This window comes from Manihot esculenta, chromosome 10, assembly GCF_001659605.2.
Source record: "Manihot esculenta cultivar AM560-2 chromosome 10, M.esculenta_v8, whole genome shotgun sequence".
Classification (NCBI taxonomy): Eukaryota; Viridiplantae; Streptophyta; class Magnoliopsida; order Malpighiales; family Euphorbiaceae; genus Manihot; species Manihot esculenta.
Window position 1 is genome coordinate 1191719 of NC_035170.2, and position 25678 is coordinate 1217396.

A 25678-nucleotide genomic window follows, 5' to 3' on the forward strand; every position below is an offset into this window, starting at 1 on the left:
TCAGTTTTGATAAAAAAAATTGAAAATATTGAATCAAACCGATTAGTAATAATAATATATTATTTTTAATAATATAGAGATTAAAATATTCTAATTAAATTTTAAAATATTAAAAATAAAATGTAAAAAATAATTAAAATAATTAAAAAAATTATTAAAAATTCAAATTAATTAAACCAAATCGAATTGAACTGAATCAGATCGATTCGATTCGATTTTTGATCAAAACTAATTCGATTTAATTTTTATAAATATTAAAATTTTAATTTTCTATTAATTTATTTCGATTTAATTTTAAATCACACCGACAGATTCAATTTTAAAACGAATTCACTGGATGCTGGCTCTAGAGCTGGCCTTTATTTGATTTTAGCACCATAATTTTCATAGATGGTACATTAATTTAAGAATTTATTATATTTTATAATATAATAAATGTAAGAAATTTCCAATTAAATATAGAAATAAAATCTCAATTCAAATCTTTTCAAATCTCGCCAAGCAAACTCCATTGCTAGATTATTGGGTCAATGTGACATGACCCTTGCATAGATTCATGGTATAGAGTAGCACTTTGGTCCACAAAGTTAGAGGATTGAATTCATTTTTGCCCCACTTGATTTCCAATTCCATAATTCATTCCCAAAGTAAAAAAAGGTTAATTTCATGAGAAAATTATAATTAATTATTTAATTTTTTTTATTGCTCTGTAATTTACTTTCTTGGACTTGGAGAAAGCTTTTCTAGTTCTTTTTCCATGGACTATGCGATGACACCATGATTACGAATTTTGAAGTTTTTGTATTTTGATTCAACCGAGGCTTACTTATTATTATTATTAGAAAAAATTATTATTTAATTTTTATATTATAAAAAACTATTAGTTAATTTATATATTTTAAAAATATATTAAAATGTGTTTGAAATTTTAAAAAAATTTATTAATTATTTTTTATTAATAAAGTAACTTATCTTTTATTTTTTAGTTTTAATTTAAAAATAAATGATATTAATAAATTTATATATATTAATATTAATAAAATTGTTAAAGTGACTTTTTCTATTAAAAAAAAAATTATTTTCATTAAAAATGACTATTTTTTCTTTGATGATAATATTTTTTATTAATTAATTTTTTTAAATATCTTATTAAAAAATATAAAAAATATTGTCCATGAAATAAACAGTTTTAAAGTTATTAATGTTTTACATTATAAAACAGACATTCAGTTATTAATTCAAGCACATTGATAATTCAAATAGCATTTTTTTTATAGAAATTAACCAATGACCATAATTATTTTATTGTATATTGTTGTAATATGAAAGTTTCAAGGCTTCCAACTCTGATAAAATCAAACTCTAAAAACGAATACAGACTCAAAACCTATCCAGATATTTTCAAGCAAACCGACATGCTATCGCGAATTTTAGTCCAAACACATGGGGCACGCCGGATGGATCGTGAGAGCAGGCTCAACGGGAAAAACTTAGTCCAGTGATGTGACAAAAGTTAAGGGAAGCGAGTCCAGTCACTTCGTAGCCCTGCCAACATACGCGCCGGAATGAATTAAATGGCCGTCTGATACGGATAAATGTTCTGACACATCCATTACGACAGAGATATATGACATTGTAACAGAGAGATGGTTAAATATTACTAGCAAACAAAAAAAAAAAAGATAAGAGAGACCGTTTTCTTTTCTATTCAAACTTATACACCCATTTATTATCGAATTTTAATTTAAATATTATTAAAATCATCTCAAAATTTTAAATTTACTTAAAAAGAAAATAAAAACAACATGACAATTTTATCTTACATACATGTTTGGATTTACTTTATTTATGTTGTTTACACAAGTACCTTGTACAATTCAAATGGTCTCCTTTCTCCCATCTTAGTCATGCTTTTGCTTCCAATTCGTACAAAATTTTCATTTCCGGTAATAACCTTCCCACCTCAGTCAAGTGAAGGATGAACAAAGTTCCCCAGAAACGAAAAAAAAATTATAAAAAAACTTGATGAAACTAAAAAGCTAAAAGACCAACCACATGAAATTAAAAAAGAAAAAAAAATACAGAGTGTGAATTTTCCTGTTACGAGCGAGCAATGATATGTGTATATATGAATTCATTCCACGTGTCAGGCAATCCAGGTAGGCACCAATGGATACAGTCAGCATAGGTTGCTGGATCAGCTTGTTGCTCGGGAGTTAGGATCTTCCCTTGGCGAATGGTGTAGATAGAAGTATGTGCATCTTTTCTATATTCAGAAAGAGTGGTAATGTTCATGAAATGGACTGCCACCTTTATTGATTGTGTCAAATTTGCTGCAATCATAAGAAGCCTACGGTCTGTCCCCACATTAAAATGCATACTTGTATTGAGTATTGGGGCAGTCTCTTTAGCACATTTTATCCCATCTGGATTGTTCCAGTCCATGCTCCTGTAAATTCACAATAATATTAATAATAATTTAAAGAATTTCGTATTTAGAATTAGCTAATTATTAAGATATAGTAATTAGGAATTGAGAATTACTTGATATGGAGAGGAGACATGCTACTGAAGAAGACCATGGTACGATTAGGATCCACATTTTCATCTACCCACTTAGACCATGTACTCAAAACTCTCCTATATGCTACTGGCCGTTCGATCTCATCATACTCAGTGGCTCCTTCATCGAACGATCCACGTCTATTCAATCAAAAGAATGATATCAATTAATTAATTACAGGATAAACAGATGAAGATGAGAGTACTTACAGAACTTTCATGGAGGCAGTGTTCATCCACCATATGTAAGTATTGAAAATGAGAAAATCAACATTTTTCCAATGAACACCATGTTTATTGATTGATTCTGGCATAATTATACGGTTCAAGATGCTGTGCATGGTAGGATCATCAGAGTTTGACTCCACCAGAAATGGAGCCCAATAGAACTCTATTGTGGAATTATAGTCCTGCAAACGTTTAAAAAAAAATCCAAGAAATTAATAATTAAAATTCTGAAGCTTTCTTGTAATTATTATTATTATATATATATATATAAACATATTTTAATATTTTATAGTGGAAATGAAGAGATTCTATTAAAATAATACTAAATTTCTGCATGGACAGCCACAGAAGTTGTTAGATTATTAGGTGGTCTTTTGAATAAATAATTTTCACTTCACCTAATAATATATTTCTTGCAAGTATCTTCACTCTCATTAATTGGTCCACTTTTTAGGTACAATGAATACTTAACTGAAAATGTAGACATTAATATTCTGTAAACTGTAATTATGTCAAGAAGCTTAGGGAAAGGTAACCAAGAACATTGATATTGCACCTATATTCATGCTTAGCTAGAGAGAAAGAAGGAGAGAGAGAGTGGAAAGGAAAGGAAAGGAAAGGGTACCTCCATTGTGAAAATAGACAGAGATCCTTCCTTCCTCCATGTTTTCCTTCCAGGAGGAATTACAGATTGAACCAAACAAATCATTGATTCCCATTGATTCCTATTCAACGAGTCTCCAACAAACATCAGCCTCTTGTTCCTTAGCTTTTTCAGCAATAATCTTGGTTTGAACCTTTTTGTAATAAACCCAAATCAAGAAAATCATCAATATTTATATATAAACACAACAAATCCAAGAATTCAAAGTCATGAGTTGTTTTCACTTACTCTGGTAAAGAACAATCTCTTGGCTGCCATTTCCAGTTCTGGTACGTAGAGTCTTTTCTGCCATTTCTAAGGCACGTAACTTGAGCTGTAAGGAACTTACACTCATTTTCTTTATACAAAGGACGTGTTGCATTGTCAAAAACCCATTTTCCTGAGAAAAGATCACACTCTTTAGGTGGCAATTCAACTTCCTCATCATCTTCTTCCTCCATCAATGGCAATTCAATCTTCTTCTGCTTATCCTCTTTATTATCTGCAACAGATGAATCCTTGGAACTGTTATGAGATTCTTGCTCAGTAGTTTCATCATGAGGTTCCTCTACTGATGAATTGAGAGAAACAGTAGCTTGTTTATCATTCTTGATGGTTTCTTGAACTGGGTTGGCCTGTGGCGATGATTCTTCTTGAATTTCTTGAGATTTTAGCCAAGAAAATGGGAATTCAGCCGTGGACATAACGTTCTCATTGTACATGAAAATCCCAAAAAGAAAAACTGAAAAAACTACAACAAATATAGAAAGATTGCCGCTTTTTCTGTGCTTCATATCTACTGTTTTCCTTCGAGGTTGCTGCATGAGACAGAGAAATAGAGGTGATGAAGAAGAGAAGGGAGAGAGATGAAATTATAGAAAGAAACCATTGGACAAGAAAAAGACATTGAAAGATTTAGAGAAACTTACACTGAATTAGGTTTTTTTTTTCATTATTATTATGATTTGGTGAGATGGGTTTTTCTTCAAGAAACTGGTTAGGCTTCTGGTAGAGGGAGAGTTGTCTCTCTCATTTTTTATATATATTTATTTATGTTTAAATCCATTGTTTTGCTAACTACTTTCCTCTATATCTTCTTATCTTGTTGTAACAGTTTCTTGAGGGAGAGATGAGTGATTTCAAAGTCTTAATTGCTAATCTCTAGTTGGTCTTAATCTATGAAAAGTTTAAGTACCAAAAGGAAAGAGATGAAAATAAAAGAGAGGTTGAAAAGTAATTATATAGTGAAGTGGTGAAAAAATTATTTATTAAATCTTATGTATCATTTAAATTATTAATATATAAACAAATTTGTTAACTTATGAATCGGAATTAAATAAATATAACATTAAAATATTAATTGTATTCATTTAATTTTCAATAATAAATAAATAAATTAATTGAATCATAGAAATTAGTACACTGACTTTTAATAAGAAAAGTAAAGGCAAAGAAATCTCTTTTTGTTTTTTTTATGTATGAATTGAAGGGGCAGTGACTACACCATAGTGCTCTCTACTTTCTCTTGTGTTTGGTTGATACATCTCTTTTTTTACAAGTTAAGTCATCACCAAGCTTTCATATCTTAATCACAACACTCTCTTTCTCATTTCTTATACCCATCTCTCCAACGCTATCAATACAACAGCTATAGATCTACCACCACCACCATTTCCCTTCTTTCTTCTTTTTCTATTCTCTTCCCCCCCCCCCCAAAAAAAAAAACCTTCTTTTTTATTATAATTTTATTTGACCTGGGAGTGAAATCGAGTCTTAGAGAAAAATGCAAGCCCAAAATCCATCAGGTCCTCCTTAGACAGACTGATCAAATATCGCGAGCTCAAAGCAAGCCGATCAATCATGAGCACGGACCTAATAAAAAATAACTCAGTTCGGTGATGTGATGTGAGAGAAATATGCATGCTAAGGAGAATTAAATGGTCGTTTCGTACGGGGAAGGGATCTGACACTTTCGTACATAAGAATCTGAAATCTCCTTCTCTAATTAAATTTCTATAGTCATTACAATTCTATTTTTTTGGATTTCAGAACATTATTAATAATTTTTTTATAATTTATAAATAAATAATCAATAATTTAATTTGGTCGGTAGTAAAAAAAGAAAGAGCGAATCACATTTATGAAAAATTTTGAGTCATTTTACGCATATTTTTATATAATTTTATGATAATATCACTAAACAAAAATTTCTAAAGAAAAATAATATGTAAATATGGAATAAAATACTGAAAATATACATAGCCAAATATTCTGGCCGTACTTTCTTGGGCTCTACGGAGCCCCCAAGCTCTGAATTGAGCTTCACCTCGCCTAATCCAGTCAATGTTTATGGTTTTATAACCCAACAAAATAGTATTTGGGTCAATAACCCAAATAATATTTTAAATCATTTAATTAAAATATTTTTATATTTTATAAAATTAAAGAAAATGTTAATTAATTTATTTTTAGTCTTAATATATATTAAATTTAACTTTTGCATTATCAAATATATGTATATTTTCAATTATTATAAATAATTTAATTTTATAAAATATTAGATATGATGGGTCTGTACTCAACTCTCTACTGTGGCCAAAGGCATCAACTTTCACCTTAACGACCAACGAACAACCAGTCATCAGCTTCGGATCACCGTCGATCATCAAACCCAAAACGCAAATTCCCAATGAAATTCTCCTCATCATCTTCTTCAATTACATGAAATTAGCTCAAACTCAATCTTAATTTGAAAGCAGCAGCTTGTAACATCTACTCCTCGATTCAATTTCATCATGCTCGCCAAGTTATTCCAGAAAAACAACCCCCAAGATCCACCCTCTCCTAAGGTATAGCTGTTTTTAATTTCTTATGTGAATTTTGCAACTGCAGGAACGAAATTTCCAATGCAATTTATAAAGATTGATTTTTTTTCCCCAATTTTATTGTACAAGAATTTGTTTGTTTGGTGTTAATTGATGAAGATTTTATGATGTTAAGATGGTGGAGGGAAGTGTGGAAAAAGGAGTGCTGAGACCTCAAGATATAAATCCAAGGATTGACGTTCACTTTGGGATCCCTTCTACAGCTTCCATTCTTGCTTTTGATCCCATTCAAAGCCTCTTAGCTGTTGGAACTCTGTGAGTTAATGAATTGCTGTTTTTGTTTTTTTGCTTTATAAAAATTCATAATTAAGTTTCTTAGTTTATACTTAATTAATCTAACTGCTGTTTGGTTTTCTTTGATTAATTTTTGTTTAAGAATTTAAATGTAGATGCTAGATAGTTCAGTTGGTATCATTTCACAGGTTAGGGATTAGGAACTGGAAGAATCACCCCCTTGTGTAAATGTGAATGGTTTGAATTTGCCATAAGTGATTTAGAATGATTGGACCAGATGAAATGTGCACAACTGAAGTCTTAAGTTTCTTTTATTTGTTTTTTGTCCCTGAAAAATCCATTTTTACCTCCTGTAGGGATGGTAGGATAAAAGTGATTGGTGGTGATAACATTGAAGGGCTTCTTCTGTCTCCTAAGGAATTACCTTTTAAGAACTTGGAGGTTTGTGTTCTCATACGTGGAGATTAATTTATATCTCTCTCTTTTCTTTCTACTATCTTTAATTCTTCGTCTCTTGGTTGTTATATGCTGTTGAAGCATTCATTTTTCTTTCTTTTCATTCACAATTTTGTGGTTAATGTTGCACATGTATACTTGATTTTTTTTTTCTTTTTAAAAGCTCAAGTGGAATCACATCTAAGGAAATGGGCGTGCAAGAATGTCTGATTTAGTAAATTTTCTTCATTTCCTTTCCCATATATTCTCATAACTTGCCTATAGTATAGTTTAAATTTTATAATTTGGTTATTTAAATATGATAACAGGATATACATCATCAGTTTGCACTTTGCAGTATCTGTATGCAAATAATTCTTGTTAGGTGCTTCAATATAAAAAATCTTTTTATATATTTAGCTAAGCTTTGTGTTAATTGTCATTATTTGCTTCTTAATCTGGCAAGTGGCTATATTGAGCAATTTTTAAAATTTTCTTTTACAGTTCCTGCAAAACCAAGGTTTCCTAGTCAGTATCACGAGTGAAAATGAGATTCAGGTATCGTCCTTTGTGTTTAAGCTTATTCAAAACAGATATACTGCTATTGTTATTTGTATCCTTCTCTCACACTTTAGTTTTCTTGTTCTTTTGCTTCTCTTCTATGTTCTCCTCTATAGCTGTTAACATATGATTGGTTTATTAATAGTTATTGATATTGGCAGGTGTGGGATTTGGAGCAAAGGCAACTAGCTTCAACTTTAAAATGGGAGTCCAATTTAACTGCCTTATCTGTTATTGGTGGCTCAAGTTACATGTAAAATTTATATCTGAAAATTAATAATATTTTACTGCATTCTAATTTGGCATTTATTTTTTTGGCTGCAATGTGATGCAGAATTTTAGTATGATTTGAATTTTGTCATGTCATCATCTTAGGTATGTTGGAGATGAGTACGGGATGGTGTGTGTGTTAAAATATGATTCTGAAGAAGGAAAACTTATCCAGCTTCCATATTATGTTCCCTCAGATTCAATAGCTGGTAATGATTTCATTTCTATATTTGCTGATTAAGTTTGATTAAGTGTATTCTCTTCAAAAGCTTTCATAATTTAATTCTCTTGTATCAGCATTTCATATCCATTTTAACTATCATTTCATAGAATAGTTTCATTTTGATTGATGATGAATTGCTGGTATGGTATGATGTGCATGGTACAATTAGACATGTTATTAAAGCCTTAGTTTGTGGTCTCTCAATTTGTGCATGTGGGCATCGCTTAGCATGTTGATTTGATTACGACTAACGGCTATATATTGTTAAGCTGTGTCACACTTTTAATTAATTTCACAGAAGCATCCGGGATGTCCTCCCCTTATAATCACTCTGTTGTTGGACTGCTTCCTCAACCTGCATCTCAAGGAAAAAGGCAAGATGTGCTTTTCTTTATTGTTTATCCTTCTGGTAAACATATTTACATTCCTGATTTTGCATTTTGATATCTTAGAGCATTTATTTTCTACTAGCATTCAACTTAATTATCTTCAGAGATTATTAATTCGCAATCTAGGGGCCATGGACTGATACTGCCTTCTGGCCTGATATGCCACTCAAAGCACATTCTATTGCTTTAGCAAACTTTTACTAGAGCATACTTCTACAATGGAGATTCAGATTACAAATACACACATAAAAAAAGTTTGTACTCGTTGATTCCTATGTATGACATCATGTGCAGGTCTCAACATATAATTCTATATTTTTATGTTTAGTAGGAATTTTTTTTTGCTATATGGCACACATATTGGTTTTTGTCTTTCTGGATGCATTTGAAAGATTTTATCCTTTTACAGAATTTTGATTGCATATGATGATGGCTTGATTACTATCTGGGACGTTTCTGAAGATAAAGTCATTCTGATTAAAGGCAATAAAGATCTCCAATTGAAGAGTAAAACGTTAACTGATTTTCAGAAAGGCATGGGACAGGAGCTTTGTGATGATGTATCAGAAGATGAACACATGGAGAAAGAAATAAGTTCTCTTTGTTGGGTATCTACAGATGGGACAGTTCTTGCTGTTGGGTACATCGACGGAGATATAATGTTGTGGAACCTATCAACCATGGCTTCTAATAATAAAACTGAAAAATCATCAACTGATGTTGTCAAGCTGCAATTATCCTCTGTTGACAGAAGACTCCCTGTTATTGTTTTGCATTGGTCTGCAGACAGTTCACACAATAATTCCTGTGGTCGAATTTTTGTCTATGGTGGAGATGCAATTGGGTCCGAAGAAGTTCTGACGGTGGGCTTTCCAACTTAGATTAGTGGGTTTACAAGTCTTTCATAGTTAATGTTTCATAATACCAATCAATAGAATACTTATAGTAAGTATCTTTTGTCACCTACTTGTAGTTTGTTAGCTAAATCTAGATGAATGATGAACGATTTAACATCATAAGGGGAAAAAAGTTGTATAGTAATAATATTTGAAGTTGCATGTGAGATAAAAGGAAAGGAAGTGAGGAAACATGAAAGAGAATTGTTTAAAATAGAAGATAAAAAGCTTTTATGGACTGCACTAACATGGTTTTTAATGTCGCTAGCATTTAACAAATGATAATGTTGACTGTCTCAGTACCAAGATAGATGTTAATATCCTCAGTTGTTGCAGATGTTAGATTTCACATGAAATTAATAATTAAATCAAATTATGACTCACTGAGTCATCTTACCATTTGAAATTTTTACCCTTGATGATGTGCAATTTCCATTGACAAATATCTGTTTTTTCTTTTTTTTTTTTTTTTTTTTTACAGATTTTGAGCATTGATTGGTCTTCTGGGATAGAAAATCTTAAGTGCATTGGGCGAATAGATCTTACTCTTAATGGTTCCTTTGCTGATTTGGCTTTATTACAAAATGATGGTATAAGCAAAACCAGAGGTGCTTTCATATTGACAAACCCAGGCCAGCTGCATTTTTATGATGATGCTTGCTTTGCTTCCTTAATGTCCCAGCAACAGAAACAAAATTCTGTTTCTTCATTGGAGTATCCTGCAGTCATACCTGTTCTTGAACCATGCATGACAGTGGGAAAGCTGGGTTTCATATGTAGAGATGAGAAATTCTCGAAGGCTTTCTCTAAGGTATGTCTTTTGTGAAATAAATGCTTCAATCGCTGTTGCATTTTCTGATGGGTGGACCATCATTTCACCACACAGGTCTCCCAAGTTCAAACCTTGGTAAAACTGGCTTACCTATAAAAAGAAAAAAAGAAAACGCTTTCAATTTTCCTGAAGTCATTTTGCATCTTTAGAGAAACAGGTCCTTTTCAGACATACTTCTTGAGCAAATTGATTATACTTTGTTTCATCTTAGAAACCAGAAGATCCACATGTTTTGGCAGCAAATGCTTTTTGTTTTCTATTACCATATATTTAGTTAAGTGGTTTCCTTTATGGATCTTTATATCAGACAATTTCTGCTGCTAAACTTCAGGAAGCACAGACACCAAGAAGTACAAAATGGCCTCTGACTGGTGGGATTCCTAGCCAACCTCTCAATGTGGAAAATTATCAGGTCGAGAGATTATATATAGCAGGTTACCAAGATGGATCTGTCAGAATATGGGATGCCACACATCCAACCTTTTCACTGCTTTATATCTTAGGAACTGGGGTTAGTAACTTAGTACTTTCTCACAGCTTTCTAACTTTCACTTTTGGTTTGCAATGGACATGCCTCTGTTTTCCAATGACACTATTGATCAAGAACCCAAAAATAATTAATGACAGGTGAAAGGTATCAACATAGCTGGTGCAAATGCTTCAGTATCTGCATTGGAATTTTGCCCATTCACTTTAAGTTTAGCTATTGGCAATGAACTTGGTATGGTAAGAGTTGAATATTTTGTGTTTGCTTTTTAAAATTTTTCAAGATTCGATTTCTGTGGTGATTGGATTTTTCTGTTTGAGAGAATGTAGATTTCTCTATATAAGCTAATGGGGAGTACAGATGAAACACATTTGTATATTGTCAAAGAAACTGAAAGAGAAGGTATTACTTTAAGTACTTTTACTGCTGTGCTTGTTTTTTTGAATTTCTGTGGATGTCATGTGAGTATTTATCCCTAAATTTTGTTACAGAAGTTCAGAAATCAGCTCTGACAATTATGATTGAGGAATTGCTAACTATTATATATTTGAGAAGTTTAAATTTAATGTTCTAGACAGATCTGAGTAGTTAAATAGGATTCAAATAGCCAAAATTATAGTTGTCAAGTTGAGAGTTGAATCGAGAATTAAAATCCTCATTTTCTGAATCAAGAATCGAACTCTAAAATTCGGTGCAACATTTAAAAAACCAATTGAAATTTATTATATACATCTAGATATATTTCCTATTAATTTATCAAAATTTATTAAACATTTAATTGTAAATGATATTTATATATAAATTTTAATTCCAAAATCATATGCTAACATAAAATCAAAGTGAATCTAATGACATTGTTGTGGCCAAGCTCAAAGTATCAAACAAGAAAGTTAAAATTTTAAAACAAAATAACTAGAGCTATCTTGGGCAACTTCATCTTTTTTCATTAAATTTGTTGTCATTCTTTGGGTTTTCTTTGGCCATTTGCTACTTATCTCTTTGTAAATAAATGAATTGATCGATTCATAAAGATTCTTACAATTCACCTTTGATTCATGCCATTATTGTCAAGTTCTTGGCTACTTACTATTCTAGATTCGAATTATTATATTCTAATAATACCGGACAGAGTGTGAAATTTATGTACCAGATTACTAGGATTCATATTTTTGTTCTCAAACTCTGTTTAGGACTTCTGTGGTGGAAAAAGCTCTTAACAGTAAAAGAAATTGCCCAATTTCCAAGAGTAGTTTCTTGCAATAGCCATTCCAACTTGTCACCTGAACAGAATTGACTCTGAGAAGCAATGATATAATCAAGTGACCGGTAACAGCCACACAATGTTCTTCAAGCCTCGTTTATAAAATTTCCAAGAATTTTCTCTTGCAATAGCCGTTCTAACTTGTCACTCTATGGCCCAAAAAACCTTTGTAAAAGGGTTTGCACAAAAAGCAATAATATCATCCAGTGATCTTTAACAGCCATGCAATGCACTTCAGGACTCTTTATCGAATTTCCAGGGGTAGTCTCTTGCAAATTGCAATAGCCATTCTAACTTGTCATTCTGTGGTCCATCCTTTTGTAACAGAATTTGCTGTCAAAAGAAATGATATGATCCAGTGACCTGTAACAGCTATGCAACGCTCTTCAAGACTCTTTTTTACCATCAGATAGCAGGGATTGCGAGAACTTATAGGATGTCTAACTACAAATTCCTTTTTAGTTTTCCTTCATGGGTATAACCACTGAGGGAGAGTTCTGTACATTAGAAAAAATGCCTTCTCCTCCTTGTCTATTTTCTAATCACTTAATAGAGCTATCAATGCGGCTTGCTTGATTAGAAATTAAAACCAAATTTGCCAATCTGAACCGCCAGATTTGAAGTTCAATCCATTAAAATGTTTGCTAACAGCATTCAAATGATGAAGCTACATACATTAACATTTTTGGGCTCTAAGGTTGGGTTCCTGTGAAGAAGTTTATGAATTCTGAAGATTGAAGAGAGAGAGAGTATGTGCACGTGTGTATGCAAGTTTTTGTTTTCTTTCTGTTATTTGTTTTTGTTTCTGTTAGGAGGCTATCTTCCAATAAACTTACACAATGTGATAAGATCTCAATGGGGAATTGTGGTTGTGTTAAACATGGGTTTGAGGACATCTTTATTTTTTTTCTTTTATCAGTGATAATATTATAACAATTAAAACTAATTTATTTTATACTCATTCTAAAGAAGTTAGAATCTCTTATCTTGTTGCTAATGACATTAGATTAAAGCTACTTTATGGTCCTTCATGACATTGACCAACTGTGCATGGCAATTTTGCTTTTTCCAGTTTTAAATTACATGTTAAGTACTTGTGCAGTTCACACTTTGAACAAAGGGGATAGGCCTCACTGCACAGCTGTCTTTTCTTTTCTCAATTCTCCAATATCCACCTTACAGTTTGCAAATTATGGAACCAGACTTGCTGTGGGATATCACTGTGGCAAGGTAGTAAATCTGTCTCTTTTTTTACTCTCTTCCTCATCTCCTTAGACTTGGTTGAATTATCATCTGGCAAGCCAAGTTGTTAACCTAATGAGTTTCGAGAATTGATGTTAAATTTGATATTTCAGGTGGCAATGCTGGATATTAGTGCATTATCAGTGTTATTTCTCACCGACAGTGTATCCAACTCTAGGTCACCTGTAAAGTCTCTGGCTGTGACGTCAATGTCAGATACTATTAGCTCAAAGAGTAATCCAGAGCACATTGAGTCCAAAAGCAATGCAGATTATGTGAAGTGGGAATTGTTTGCTACGACCAAAGATGCACATTTTGCTATTATAGATGGCAACACTGGTAGTTTAGTATGCTCTCAATCACTACAACCTGAAAAGGAATTGTCTATAATTTCAACTCATACCCTAGGCAAGTACTTTCAGTTGAGAGGCATATAGATTTTCTTTGCTGCCTTCAAGGTTTTGAGAAACTGTCTCTATGCAGATGGTGGCAACTTAATCTCTAGAGCCTCCAGCAAAAATGATCCATTAAATTCAAATCAAAAGAATGAGACTAAAAGTGAACCTGATCAGGGTGTCACTCGCAGTGGAAGTACTCCACTTGAAGTTGACAGTGAAACATCTCCTCGAACTGCCTATTCTAGGCAGAGGGTAGAAAATATTCTTCTTCTGCTTTGTTGTGAGGATGCATTGCATTTATACTCTATGAAGTCTCTGAAAGAGGTGCCTTTAGTTTTATCCATTTTCATTTCTGATTTCCAACACTTTTATGTCTCCTAATTATCGCGGGTGAAACATTCTCATTTTAGGGTGATATCAATCCTATTCGAAAGATGAATCTTTTGAAACCATGTTGCTGGACTGCAACTTTCAAGAAGGATGATAAAGAATGCGGGCTCATTGTCCTGTATCACACTGGTGTGGTTGAAATAAGGTGAAAAGCTCATCATTCCTTTGCTTAATTGGATACCACAAAACACCAAATCCTGGTTGTTTCTTAGCTTTAGTGGTAATTGATGTCCTTTATTAGTCTTATTACTACTAGTGCATTGATCTCAATAAATCAGTTTTCAAGTGGAAGCAAAATTTATGTTTTGCAGGTCTTTGTCAGATCTTGAAGTGGTAGGAGAAAGCTCATTAATGTCGATTCTGAAGTGGAATTATAAGACTAACATGGAGAAGACTATGTGTTCATCTGACACTGCACAGATTATACTGGTTTGTCCTTTCCTCTTCCATCTTTGAAATGGATCAGTTATTTAAATTTTATTGAATTTTTATATCACCAGGACTAGGGAAGATTCTGATCTGAAAGTGTCTGGCTTACCTTCATGAATTTCTTAGCATCCCAGGACGCTTCTTTTTTTTCCCCATAAAATGCAGAAAGAAATGTCATAACCAATAGTTACATGTGATAAATTTGTTTTCCAGTATGGCACAACTTAAATGATTATTTATGTAAAATGTAATTGTATTTAGATTTTTTGAACCCTTATTGTTGTGTTCTCTAATTTATCTCTGAATTATAACTTTCTAGAGCGAAGATGTTTCTCTTATCTGGTATGCAGTATGGAATGAAGTGTTTAGTCTCAAAATTTTCGAACAAAAGGCTTGGTCCTGATGTTCTCAAGGCTATTGTACTGATTTGAATTGACTGTCACCATGAAAAATATAATACAACTAAAGAAATTGTGCTATTGTATCTATTACCCATTAATCTCAGCACTTTATTATTTATCACCTATATAAGACAGTAAGTAATCTCCGCCTTTATGCATGTTCACGGGTTTATTTGAACTACAGTTTCATTTCAGTGCTTTTAGATTTTGTGGAAGTACTAGAAATTTATTTCTACAGATGGCTTATACATGTGACTTGTGTATATTGCCCCTAGGACTTCCTTGCCATGATATTTGTACTGCTGTAAACTTACTCGTCAAGGTTGCAGTAAGAAACATCCTTGGTTGTCCAAAGAAATCATTTTTCACTTTGGTTAGCGTATAATATGCATTTTAGCCTCATCAAATTTGTTATTATTAAATTTGGATCAGACCTAACCCATCTCAAAAGCTAGCTCAAGGGGAGAAGAGTGACTTTGCCCCTTTCCACAACCGATGTGGGATTCTCCACACTCGCCTCATGCCAGAATTTTACTGGTGTCACATTTATGGGAGGCCCAACATTGGATGGGAAGACTCTGATGCCATATTAAATTTGGAGTTGGCCTAACTCACCCCAAAAGCTAGAACCAATGTGGGATTTTCCACACCCGCCTCATGCCCAAAATTTTACTGGTGCGTGACATATTTTATGGGAGACCCAACATCTGATAGGATGACTCTAATACCGTATTACATTTAAGTCAGGCCTAACTCATCCCAAAAGCTAGCTCAAGAGTGAGTTAGGCCTGCCCAAATTTAACATGGCATCAGAGTCTCCCATCCGATATTGGGCCTCCCATAAATATGTCACGCACCAATAAAATTCTAGGCGTAAGGGGTGTGTTGAATCCTATATTGGTTGCGGAAAAGAGTAATGTGCCCTTGTATGGGTCATAGGCACTCCTCCCTCTTGAGTTAGCTTTTGGGTGAATTAGACCTGACCTAAATTTAATAGCTATTTTAGTTTGGAATGATAATGCCATACCTAATTGACTTGTACTTTTGTGTTATAGGTAAATGGGTGTGAATTTGCTTCTGTTTCTCTTCTGCCCTGTGAAAATATCTTCAGGTCTTCCCTCTCTGCTCCATGCATGTGCCCAATGTGTTTGTTGTTCTTCTATATAAACAAAAACCCTGAAACAATTTGTTTCTAAAGGATTGGTTTGCTAATTTTAGGATTCCAGAATCATTGCCGATCCTCCATGATAAAGTCCTTGCTGCTGCTGCTGAGGCCACTGTCAGTTTATCTCCCAGTCAGAAGAAAACACAGGTTGTGTGTTACGTTTCAGGCTTTCAGCTCTCTATGTTCATGAACAATTCTGAATGTTTCTTTAATTTCTGCACCAACAGGTTTCTCCTTCTGGGATTCTAGGTGGTTTCATTAAGGGCCTCCAGGCTGGAAAAGGGGAACAGAATGTTGATCTTCCTGAAGTTTGCAACAATAACTTAGCACATTTAGAGATCATATTTTCCAGTCCTCCATTCTTAAAGCCTTCTCTGGACATAACTGATAACCAGAAAGTCTTGGAGCTGAACATAGGTTCTTTGACTCCTGCTCCAAACATCCGCCTCCTCTGTTCCCATCTGTTTTTGTTTTTGTTTTTATTTTTCTTACAAGTGCTTCTTGTTGCAGACGACATTCATATCGATGAACCTCTAGTTGTCTTGCCTTCGTCAGAGATGAGCAAGAAAGATACAAAAGGTTTAATGCAAAGTCGCAAACCTCTTTGTGCTTTGGTATGTATGTTAACTTTTGGATGTTCTTAAACAATCTTGTCTTGGTTTGCAGATAAAGGAACAGAAAGGGATAGATTATTTGAGGGTACAACTTCTGATTCAAAGCCAAGACTTAGAACAGCTGAAGAAATTAAGGCCAAATATAGGAAGGAGGTAATTTTAATAAGAACTTTAGTAAATGTATTACTTTTGTAGCTTAGATTTTAACACGGTGGCTGGTTACTCCAGGATGCTTCTGCTGCAGCTGCACGAGCAAGGGACAAGCTTGCAGAACGTGGGGAAAAACTCGAGGTATCATTTTTTTTCCTTTTATATATTTGTTGGAATGAATGGTTTCATATGTAAGTTTACGTTGTCAGCTCGTTATTTTATTCTGTATTCTTGGATTAACAGTTTGGGTCCGTGACTGTCTTTTTAGATCCATCTACACAGGGTCTACACCTATATTGTTCTTGTCTGTAACCCAATTATACATGTTTAATCAGGGCCCTGGATTTTGTGAACCATCTTACAATGGTTGCAACGCTATAACCTACTATCTTGACGAATAGGAGCTGTAATCTAAGGAAGACAATTCTCAATAAACACTAAATAACCATCACCGTCATGGTGATTAATTTTCTTTTAACTAGTAACTGTGTTTATTTATAGTTTGTAGTATTGAGCTATTTAATTTTTAGCAAGCTTTTCATATGTTTATATTGTTCCCCAGAGGCTCAGTCTGCAAACCGAAGAGCTGGAAAGTGGGGCTCAAGACTTTGCATCAATGGCACATGAACTTGCCAAACAAATGGAGAAACGAAAATGGTGGAACATATGAGAGTCTCATACATATAAGTTCCAAGTTGTGGTTGGATTCATTAACCAGCTTCACTTTCTTACAAACAGTGTTTCATCTTTCATTCTTTTATGGTTGGATGTAATTGTATATCCTAAAGGATGACCTATAAGGTCTATGATATCTTTTAGGTCTTTTTTTATTCATTGGTCTTTGATTGTAAGTAAAATTATAAAAAAAAATAAATTTTTTGAAAATTTAATTATTTATTAGATGGTAATTAAAATTAAAATTAAAATGTTTTATAAATAAAAATATTAAAGTATAAATATATAAAAATGTATTTTGTGGAAATTAAAACATGAAAAATGATATTTGTAATTATGGTGTATTGTTTGAACACGTGTGAATACCAAAAAGATGCTCAAAAAGCATTCCCTTCTCCCTTATCCAGTTCTGGTTGTGGTGCTCAACATAAAGTGGTCGGAGAGAGAAGTTCAATTTAAATTCTATGCAAGTTGTCGGAGTAAATAGTTTATAGTGTGAATCACATGCGTATCCAAAAACAAAACCTGTCTTATTCATCCATTATTTTTTTTAAATTATTATTTAATTTCTATAATATAAAAAAATTATTAATTAATTTTAAAAAATACATTAAAAATATTTTTAATATTTTAAAAATATTAATTATTATTTTTAGTAATTTTAATAGTTAAATATTATAAAAAATTTAAAATATATTTAATATAAAAGAATTAATTAATAGACATTTTAAAAATTTAAAAAATTATAAAAATTAAATAATAAAATAATTTTAATAGTTAAAATTAATGAAGAAATAATTAATAAATTTTTTAAAATATTAAAAAATATTTTAATATATTTTTTAAAATAAAAAATTAACTAATATATAATTTTATTATTTTTTTAAAAAGCCTTTGAAAATGGGAGAACTTGGTATGAAACGTCCCAGGGCAATGTCACTTTCTTTTCTCTTTTCCACACGTTCATTTACGAGGCTGAAAATTCCACCATTTTCTGTTAGAAAATATTATGATTTAATTTTAATATTTTAATAAAATTAACTATTTAATCCTTTTATTTTTAAAAATTACTTCTCATCTTTTCAAAAGATGAACAATTTAATCTCTACTTTTCAAACTGTTAACTAACTTCCTCTATTTATTTGAATTGTTATCAATATATGAAACAAGTAAAGTGCCCTTATCTTTAAATAATTAATAATTTGAAAGACAATAATTAATTAATGTGCTTTTAAAAAATAAATAATTAATTTTATTAAATTATAAGGATTAAATAATAATTTTCCCTTTCAATTTCTCACACGAGATGGAGAGGGAGACGGGTATATAATACACACACATACAGAGAAAGATAGCAACAAGAAGCAGAAGCTAGGCTTTTTAGCAGCTGAGGAGAGAAATGCTCATGTTATCTCTTCCTCTGCTTTCCAATTTTTAACTTCTTTTTTTACAACAACTCCATAGATTCTTGCATTTTCATTTTCTGGGTCTTCAATGGCTGCTTCTTGGCTCTTATCAGAATGTGGCCTAAGACCTCTCCCAAGAATCTACCCTCATCCCACAACTGGATTTGCATCAAAAAGCTCTAATCTTTTCAACCTAAGACCAGTACCAGTCTCAAAAACTCGCAATCTTTGTCCTTCTTTCAAGCTCTCTTATTGGTCTAAGCAAGGAAACTGGCAATTAAATGTTGCAGCTCCTGTAAGTTTTACAACTGTGAATGAAGAGGAGGATAAAGAAAGCGAGGAGGCTAATGAGGAAGGAGAATTTTTTGACCCAGGTGCCCCACCACCTTTTAAATTGGCTGATATTAGAGCAGCCATACCAAAACATTGTTGGGTTAAAAATCCATGGAGATCTATGAGTTACGTTGTGAGAGATGTGGTTGTGGTTTTTGGATTGGCTGCCATTGCTGCTTATTTTAATAACTGGATTGTTTGGCCTCTCTACTGGTTTTGCCAAGGGACTATGTTCTGGGCTCTCTTTGTTCTTGGCCATGATTGGTAAAATAATCATATTTTTCCTTGAATTTTTTGAATTTATTTTCAACTTTTTTCTTTGTGGTTTACTGTTAGATTATCAGTTTTCATTAGTTTGTTTCTGATATGAATTGTTGTTGCAATTGTGCAGTGGTCATGGAAGTTTCTCAAATAATCCAAGGCTGAATAGTGTAGTGGGTCACCTTCTTCATTCTTCAATCCTTGTTCCTTACCATGGATGGTCAGTCCTGCAATTTATGCTAAATTCTAAGTTTTCTGTATCGTTTTTTTTCTTTTTTTAAATGAAAATTTGGTTGTTGTTTATGATATAAATAGATGTTTTGCTGATTATTTCAGGAGAATTAGCCACAGAACCCATCATCAAAACCATGGACATGTTGAAAATGATGAATCATGGCATCCAGTGAGTTTCTATCAATATTTAATAGATAAATTTACTATTTAATTCGTTATATGAATTTTGTAAAACAGTCTATTAATTTCATATTGAAAATATTTTAAAATTTTTTATAATATTTAACCGGTAAACTTAATGAAAAAATTAATTAATTAACATTTTAAAATTTAAAGAATATTTTAATATATTTTTTAAAATTAAAAAATTAACTAAATAGTTTCTATATACCACAGGAATCAAATAGTAATTTATCCTATTTAATATCCCTTGGTTCAAGGATCTTGCATGTCTCTTTTCAAACTTGAAATTCATTAGAATACATCCCTTTTCTATTACAGTTGTCTGAGAAAATCTTCAGAAGTTTGGATAATGTTACAAAGACATTGAGGTTCACCTTGCCTTTTCCAATGCTTGCTTATCCTTTCTATCTGGTAATCCTTTAGCATCTCAATTAATCAATTCTACTTTTGATCCTAATAAACTGTTTATGAGACTGATAGTGATGTTTCATTTCAATTAATCTTGCAGTGGAGTAGAAGCCCTGGAAAAAAAGGTTCTCATTTTCATCCAGAGAGCGATTTGTTTGTCCCAAATGAGAAAAAAGATGTTATTACCTCAACAGCTTGTTGGACTGCAATGGCTGCATTGCTTCTGTGCTTAAACTTTGTAATGGGTCCTCTCCAAATGCTTAAACTCTATGGCATTCCCTACTGGGTAGGTCTAGTTCTGCAATAACTTGCATGTCAAGCCATAGGAAGCAATCTCTGCAATTCATTTTCTTCTTATTTAATTCATGAATTTGCATTGAAATGCAGATCTTTGTCATGTGGTTGGACTTTGTGACCTACCTGCATCACCATGGTCATGGAGATAAACTTCCCTGGTATCGTGGAAAGGTGCGATGATAAACGATAAAATCAATGAGCTTTAGTTTAATGGTACTGGAGTTTCCTCCAGAGCTGACTATCGTTTTCTTGCTTCGGTTGTTACGATAGGAATGGAGTTACCTGAGAGGAGGGCTTACAACTCTTGATAGAGACTATGGATGGATCAATAACATACACCATGATATTGGTACTCATGTGATTCATCATCTCTTCCCCCAAATCCCCCACTACCACTTGATTGAAGCAGTGAGTATAATCTTTCTCCTTAATTATTACTTGAACTAGGTCAATTTTGCAGCTCAATTTCTTCTAGTTCTTATGATTTCTGCATTTAACCTTTTGACAGACTGAAGCAGCTAAGCCTGTGCTAGGGAAATACTACCGGGAACCCAGAAAATCTGGACCTCTTCCATTTCACTTACTGGGAAGTCTTATAAGAAGCATGAATCAAGATCACTATGTAAGTGATACTGGAGATGTTGTATACTACCAGAAGGATCCTAATCTGTATGGTGGTGAGAAAACAGAGTGAAGCTGCAAATGTTCATGGTGTAAAAAATAAAAGCCCTACCAAGCCAAGATCTTTTGTGACCAGTGATTTAACTTCTGACAACTACTCAATATTTGGCTTACTCTGCTACAGGGTACAGCCATTCTGCCCACATATAAATATTGCTTTCTCCTCATATGATTGGAGAGATTGCAGATAGATGATATTAGATGGTTATGTTGTAATTTGAGCATAAAAAGGTTCAGTGTATGATGTATCAATAACTGAAAATATCAAATCTTCTTTTTTTTTTTGGCACTTTCTCTTTGTCGTTATATGCATTACATAGTCAAAAGGGCAAGAAGGGAAAAGAAAATGCATGGCATAGGAAGATGATCGTGTCACTTCCACAACTAGCAATTGTTCACTAGTTTCCAACCACATCTCAAGTTCCTTCCCTTATAGAAAGGACCTTGATTAAATATTACTAATATTTAGGAGTTAATTTATACAATCCGAAACTTCACATTTATTCTGTCAATAAGGAAGGAAAAAAATCGACTATGGAAAAGAATGGCAGATCATATTAACCGCACATTGAGCTACATTCTTGAGATGCTCATGAACTTGCTCCCAATAAATGAATAAAACAGTCAAGAAATGCTGGTAGTATTTTAGCATGAGCAAAAGCCTATGCAACATCCATATATTTATCCTTGGATATGTAAAAGTAAAATGGAATTGAATGCATAGTAACAACGTAACGACTTTCAGGCAGTTACCAATAAGTTCTCTTGCTCATGACCAGTCAATACTGCACAGAACGGACTGCATTCATGAAGGAAGATATTTGTGATTGATCCTTCTTGATGCCATCTGAGCCACAAATGCCACTACTGACATCTACACCATGAGGTTTCAGGGTAGTCAGCGCTTCACAAACATTGTTAGGGTTGATCCCTCCTGCCAAGAGCCACCCATGCTTGCTTCTAATTGGTGGTAGCTTAAACTGAGCCCAGTTAAATCCTTTGCCGCTGGAAACAGGATTTCAATAAAGAACTTAAGAACAAAAAACGAGAATATTGAGAAATTTCTAATCTCAAAGTGATAATGCAAACAGAAATTAGATAATAGGGGACAACAAGAATACAAGATTGCAAAACACAATAAATTTACACCCTGTTCCGAAGGAGGTAAAGTTTTTAAAGGTAAAATTTTTGAAAGCAAGATTTTTCATGATTTTCAAACCTTTATAATTTTTTATTGTTTGGTTAGAAAGGGACTTTTTATGATATTTCGAAGTTTTAAAAAAGAAAACCTTATTAACCACTAATTTAGGAGGTTGGAAATGGGGGTTTTTAGATTTATTAAACAGCCCCAAACACCTTACTTTAAAAAACCTCATATTCTCAAAAACACAAGTTCAAGGTTTTTAGACATTGAAAACCAATCACTACTTTAAAAAGAACCCCTCCCAGACAAAGAGTTTATTAATTTAAATACGTTTGATAGACCATAATGGATGTCTATGAATTATAAAATGGAGATGCAATTGAAAGATTATTGAGAAAGTTACTCCTATGCTCTATTATAGACAGTCTCCCAAATCTAATCTAAGCTTTTTAGTCTTGGGCTTCCACGCAATGGCATGCAGTAGGCATCAAAAGACAGTTCACCTCAATGGTTCCATCAGTAATACACCTAGTATTCTTGTATAATATTGAGCGCATATCTACTCAATTTGAATATGAACAACTACTACAGTGATATCATAAGATTCAAAGTTGTGTATGTTAGACTTGAGATGATTCATAGAACAAAGACATATGCATGCAAAACAAAGCTAGACAAATGAACCTACTGAAGTTAAAGTAAGATATTATCTTACCTACCACCTGTTGCACTATCCACCAGAATCCAATCAACCGTCGAACAATCTTCATCTGAAATTTGATTTAGGAGGTCTCCATCTGCATTTGCTTGAAGAACATATACTATTTGTTTTTCTTGAACTAAATCTAGGAAAGCTGCCCGTGAACCATTTCCATGAAGCTGCAATCAAGAGCATAAAAAAAAAAAAATTAATATGTTACTGCTAATTTGCTATAAACAACTAAGCCAAAAATGAAAACATATACCTGAACAAATTCGAGATCACAAGCATCTGCAGCTCTCAATATTGTGTCTGCATCATCATCCACAAACACCCCAACAGGTTTTGCTCCATACTCCCGTGCAACTTTTGAAATTTCCTTTGCTTTTGAAAGTGAAATGGAACGTTTTGAGTTGGGCCAAAGAATCATCCCAATAAAATTAGCTCCAGCTTCTGCTGCCATAGCAGCATCTTCAGCACTTGTAATCCCACACATCTTAACCAAAGGCCAATTCTTTTCATGTTCCTTACAAGTGAATGCAACTTTCTCTAGTGGGGAAAATGCGCAAGTTATTCTGTTATTCAAATGAGGCCTAAATTTTGAAAAATATAATTTCTCCACCTCAAAACCTGCAAAATACCCAACAGTCTTGAGAAGCATAGTGATAAATGTTAAACATGCCAGAATTACATACATCAACCAAGAAATGATGAAGGGGTTAAATATTATTGCACATTTAAGGTGCAACAGGAAGAAATTACGAAAATAAGAGGAAAAACATACCAGTAGCATGCCTTGCTTGCAAATTGACAAATTTGGGTTGTAAGTGACCCCCAGTAGCCAACCCTTTAAAGAACAAATATCAATATGAAACTCAAGTCCCACAAATTTAAACTCCAAGAAAATGAAATAACAAAAGCACTAAAACCAAAGAGCTCTACAAAATAATTTGAACTGTAAAAACAGATATTCCCCCCTTTTTCCATGAGCAAACAGGCAAACTCATGAAACAAATAGGTGGGGAATATAATCGAATGATAAATTGAGTGAGTTCTCTAAGAGAAAATTCAGCGAACAGGTGATATGCATTGTAGTCCAAGTGTACAAAATGAAAAAGAACAAAGACCTGAGAGCATAATTTGGATTCAATTTTGATGGGATGCTCAGTTCTTCTCTGTAGATACCCTGAAAGTATCGAAATGAAGCAAACAGCGATGCCTCTTCTACCCTCCGTTTGGAATGTGGGAAACGGTGAGAAAGAGCGATGTTCTGAGGCTATGTTTGTTGAATTTCAATTCTTAAATTTTTGTGGAATTTAATTTTATGTTTTGTCTGTTTATTTTGAATAAAATTTAGAATTTAATTTTAAAGATTTAATTTCATAAAAGTGGTTATAACACAACAGCATTTTTTGAATTATAATATTTTTTTAAATAATTTTTTTTATGATTTATTCTTTATACTTTATTAATCATAAATGAAAACTATAAATTAATTTTCTATTTATCTATTATTATTATATATAAATAATTATATAATATATATTTTTTATTTTTTTATTTTATAATATTTAAATTTATTTTGTAATAAAATTATTTATTTTATTGTGTAAATTTCCCATCATAAGAATTTATTAATATATTTTTAATGGATTTATATTTTTATTAGTTGTTATAAATTTATTAAATATAAAATTTTTTGATAGTGAAAAACTCTTTTACTTTATTTTGTTTTTGAAATAGGGGTTGGGGGAGTCGAACCTTAGACGTTTCAAGACTATATGATGCACTTTTCACCAGACTAAGTCTTGGATTGCTCTTTTATTTTACTTTTAAAAGTAATTTAAAAAATAAAAATAAATTATATGAAATTCAATTGAATTCTACCTTTTAAATTGTATTATACCAAACAATATAATTCATTTTAAATAAATTATATTTAGAATTCAATTGAATTTTACATAATTTTAAAAGATATAATTAAATCAAACACTATTTTTATTTAAATAGTAGGGAGTAAAATGAAAGATAAATTCATCAAAATTAATAAATTTTTCTCTAGTTATATTTAAAAATAATTTATTCTTTCTTTATAATTTGATAAAATTGAAATATAGCGAAGAAATCCAGAAATAATAAGGTCTACTTCTAAATTTATAAATATTATATTAAGTTCTATTTAAATTTATAATAAGGTCTACTTGTTTTTTTACATAAATAATAAAGTCTATATTAATTTTTTTACTATTTTTATCCCATAATTCTTATCCATTTTATCTTTTATTAAAAAAATAATTTTTTAATTATATTCATTTTAAATATATTAAATTATTAAATATTAAAAATATTTTGAGAAGTTTTTTAAAAATAAAACTAAATTAAATAAGATTATGATAGTTAATTTATATATATTATTATAGTATAAAAAAAGTAAATAATAATTTTAGAATAATAAAAAAAAGAAAAAATAAATACAAATTATGAAATAAAAGAGTATTATTTAGATATATGTAGAATTGAATATAGAAGAATTTTCATAAATTTTGAGCTAAATTTAATTTGAATGAGAATGCAAATTGAGTATTACTTTACCTAATTTGATAAACAAAATTAACTTGTTTGGATTAACTTGATAATTCCAATTTTAATTTTAAAACATAG

General features: G+C 32.0%; 4 protein-coding genes across 6 annotated transcripts; 2 read left to right on the top strand and 2 right to left on the bottom strand.

Annotated features, from left to right (window-relative positions):
* Window positions 1-1806: 1806 nt before the first annotated feature.
* Window positions 1807-4513, bottom strand: LOC110624653 (protein ESKIMO 1). 2 transcript variants are annotated; one of them, XM_021769874.2, is made up of 6 exons: window positions 4363-4513; window positions 3683-4251; window positions 3416-3587; window positions 2773-2972; window positions 2545-2703; window positions 1807-2449 (listed from the first exon to the last, which is right to left on the bottom strand). In XM_021769874.2, exons 2-6 carry the CDS (start codon window positions 4225-4227, stop codon window positions 2101-2103), a joined length of 1425 nt encoding a protein of 474 aa, XP_021625566.1. In that variant the 5' UTR covers window positions 4228-4251; window positions 4363-4513; the 3' UTR covers window positions 1807-2100. The 2 variants fall into 2 exon arrangements, with proteins under 2 accessions (XP_021625566.1, XP_021625565.1); XM_021769873.2 differs by lacking the exon at window positions 4363-4513 and having other exon boundaries at window positions 3683-4348.
* Window positions 4514-6003: 1490 nt separating this feature from the next.
* On the top strand, window positions 6004-17588 carry LOC110624780. Of its 2 annotated transcripts, none has more exons than XM_021770096.2 (24): window positions 6004-6282; window positions 6434-6573; window positions 6909-6993; window positions 7492-7545; window positions 7710-7801; window positions 7924-8027; window positions 8340-8415; window positions 8840-9293; window positions 9808-10137; window positions 10466-10669; window positions 10786-10884; window positions 10975-11047; window positions 13009-13136; window positions 13262-13556; window positions 13632-13870; window positions 13957-14081; window positions 14248-14365; window positions 15822-15877; window positions 15985-16078; window positions 16159-16348; window positions 16442-16510; window positions 16598-16698; window positions 16774-16836; window positions 17258-17588. In XM_021770096.2, the coding sequence occupies exons 1-24, from the start codon at window positions 6229-6231 to the stop codon at window positions 17363-17365; spliced, it is 3351 nt and encodes a 1116-aa protein (XP_021625788.1). In that variant the 5' UTR covers window positions 6004-6228; the 3' UTR covers window positions 17366-17588. The 2 variants fall into 2 exon arrangements, with proteins under 2 accessions (XP_021625788.1, XP_021625789.1); XM_021770097.2 differs by having other exon boundaries at window positions 10490-10669.
* A 1121-nt stretch (window positions 17589-18709) lies between these two features.
* LOC110624941 (omega-3 fatty acid desaturase, chloroplastic) lies at window positions 18710-21462 on the top strand. The gene is made up of 8 exons (XM_021770421.2): window positions 18710-19373; window positions 19501-19590; window positions 19707-19773; window positions 20106-20198; window positions 20296-20481; window positions 20583-20663; window positions 20763-20900; window positions 21001-21462. The coding sequence occupies exons 1-8, from the start codon at window positions 18865-18867 to the stop codon at window positions 21184-21186; spliced, it is 1350 nt and encodes a 449-aa protein (XP_021626113.1). The 5' UTR covers window positions 18710-18864; the 3' UTR covers window positions 21187-21462.
* A 248-nt stretch (window positions 21463-21710) lies between these two features.
* LOC110624942 (N-(5'-phosphoribosyl)anthranilate isomerase 1, chloroplastic) lies at window positions 21711-24332 on the bottom strand. Its single transcript, XM_021770423.2, has 5 exons — window positions 24145-24332; window positions 23802-23864; window positions 23283-23647; window positions 23033-23196; window positions 21711-22178 (listed from the first exon to the last, which is right to left on the bottom strand). Exons 1-5 carry the CDS (start codon window positions 24152-24154, stop codon window positions 21953-21955), a joined length of 828 nt encoding a protein of 275 aa, XP_021626115.1. The 5' UTR covers window positions 24155-24332; the 3' UTR covers window positions 21711-21952.
* Between the last annotated feature and the right edge of the window lie 1346 nt (window positions 24333-25678).

What these genes read in the sequence shown, in the direction of transcription:
- LOC110624780 (XM_021770096.2), top strand. Translation starts at nt 6,229, where the DNA reads ATGCTCGCCAAGTTATTCCAGAAAAACAACCCCCAAGATCCACCCTCT. An exon ending in TTTATATCTTAGGAACTGGG is followed by an intron (nt 10,670 to 10,785) that starts GTTAGTAACTTA and finishes AATTAATGACAG; the next exon opens with GTGAAAGGTATCAACATAGC. An exon ending in TTGGCAATGAACTTGGTATG is followed by an intron (nt 10,885 to 10,974) that starts GTAAGAGTTGAA and finishes GAGAGAATGTAG; the next exon opens with ATTTCTCTATATAAGCTAAT.
- LOC110624941 (XM_021770421.2), top strand. Translation starts at nt 18,865, where the DNA reads ATGGCTGCTTCTTGGCTCTTATCAGAATGTGGCCTAAGACCTCTCCCA. An exon ending in CTTGTTCCTTACCATGGATG is followed by an intron (nt 19,591 to 19,706) that starts GTCAGTCCTGCA and finishes TGATTATTTCAG; the next exon opens with GAGAATTAGCCACAGAACCC. An exon ending in ACTACCACTTGATTGAAGCA is followed by an intron (nt 20,901 to 21,000) that starts GTGAGTATAATC and finishes ACCTTTTGACAG; the next exon opens with ACTGAAGCAGCTAAGCCTGT.
- LOC110624653 (XM_021769873.2), bottom strand. Translation starts at nt 4,257, where the DNA reads ATGCAGCAACCTCGAAGGAAAACAGTAGATATGAAGCACAGAAAAAGC. An exon ending in AGAGATTGTTCTTTACCAGA is followed by an intron (nt 3,588 to 3,682) that starts GTAAGTGAAAAC and finishes TATTACAAAAAG; the next exon opens with GTTCAAACCAAGATTATTGC. An exon ending in ACTGCCTCCATGAAAGTTCT is followed by an intron (nt 2,704 to 2,772) that starts GTAAGTACTCTC and finishes TTGATTGAATAG; the next exon opens with ACGTGGATCGTTCGATGAAG.
- LOC110624942 (XM_021770423.2), bottom strand. An exon ending in GTGATCTCGAATTTGTTCAG is followed by an intron (nt 23,197 to 23,282) that starts GTATATGTTTTC and finishes TCTTGATTGCAG; the next exon opens with CTTCATGGAAATGGTTCACG. An exon ending in GATAGTGCAACAGGTGGTAG is followed by an intron (nt 22,179 to 23,032) that starts GTAAGATAATAT and finishes TCCTGTTTCCAG; the next exon opens with CGGCAAAGGATTTAACTGGG.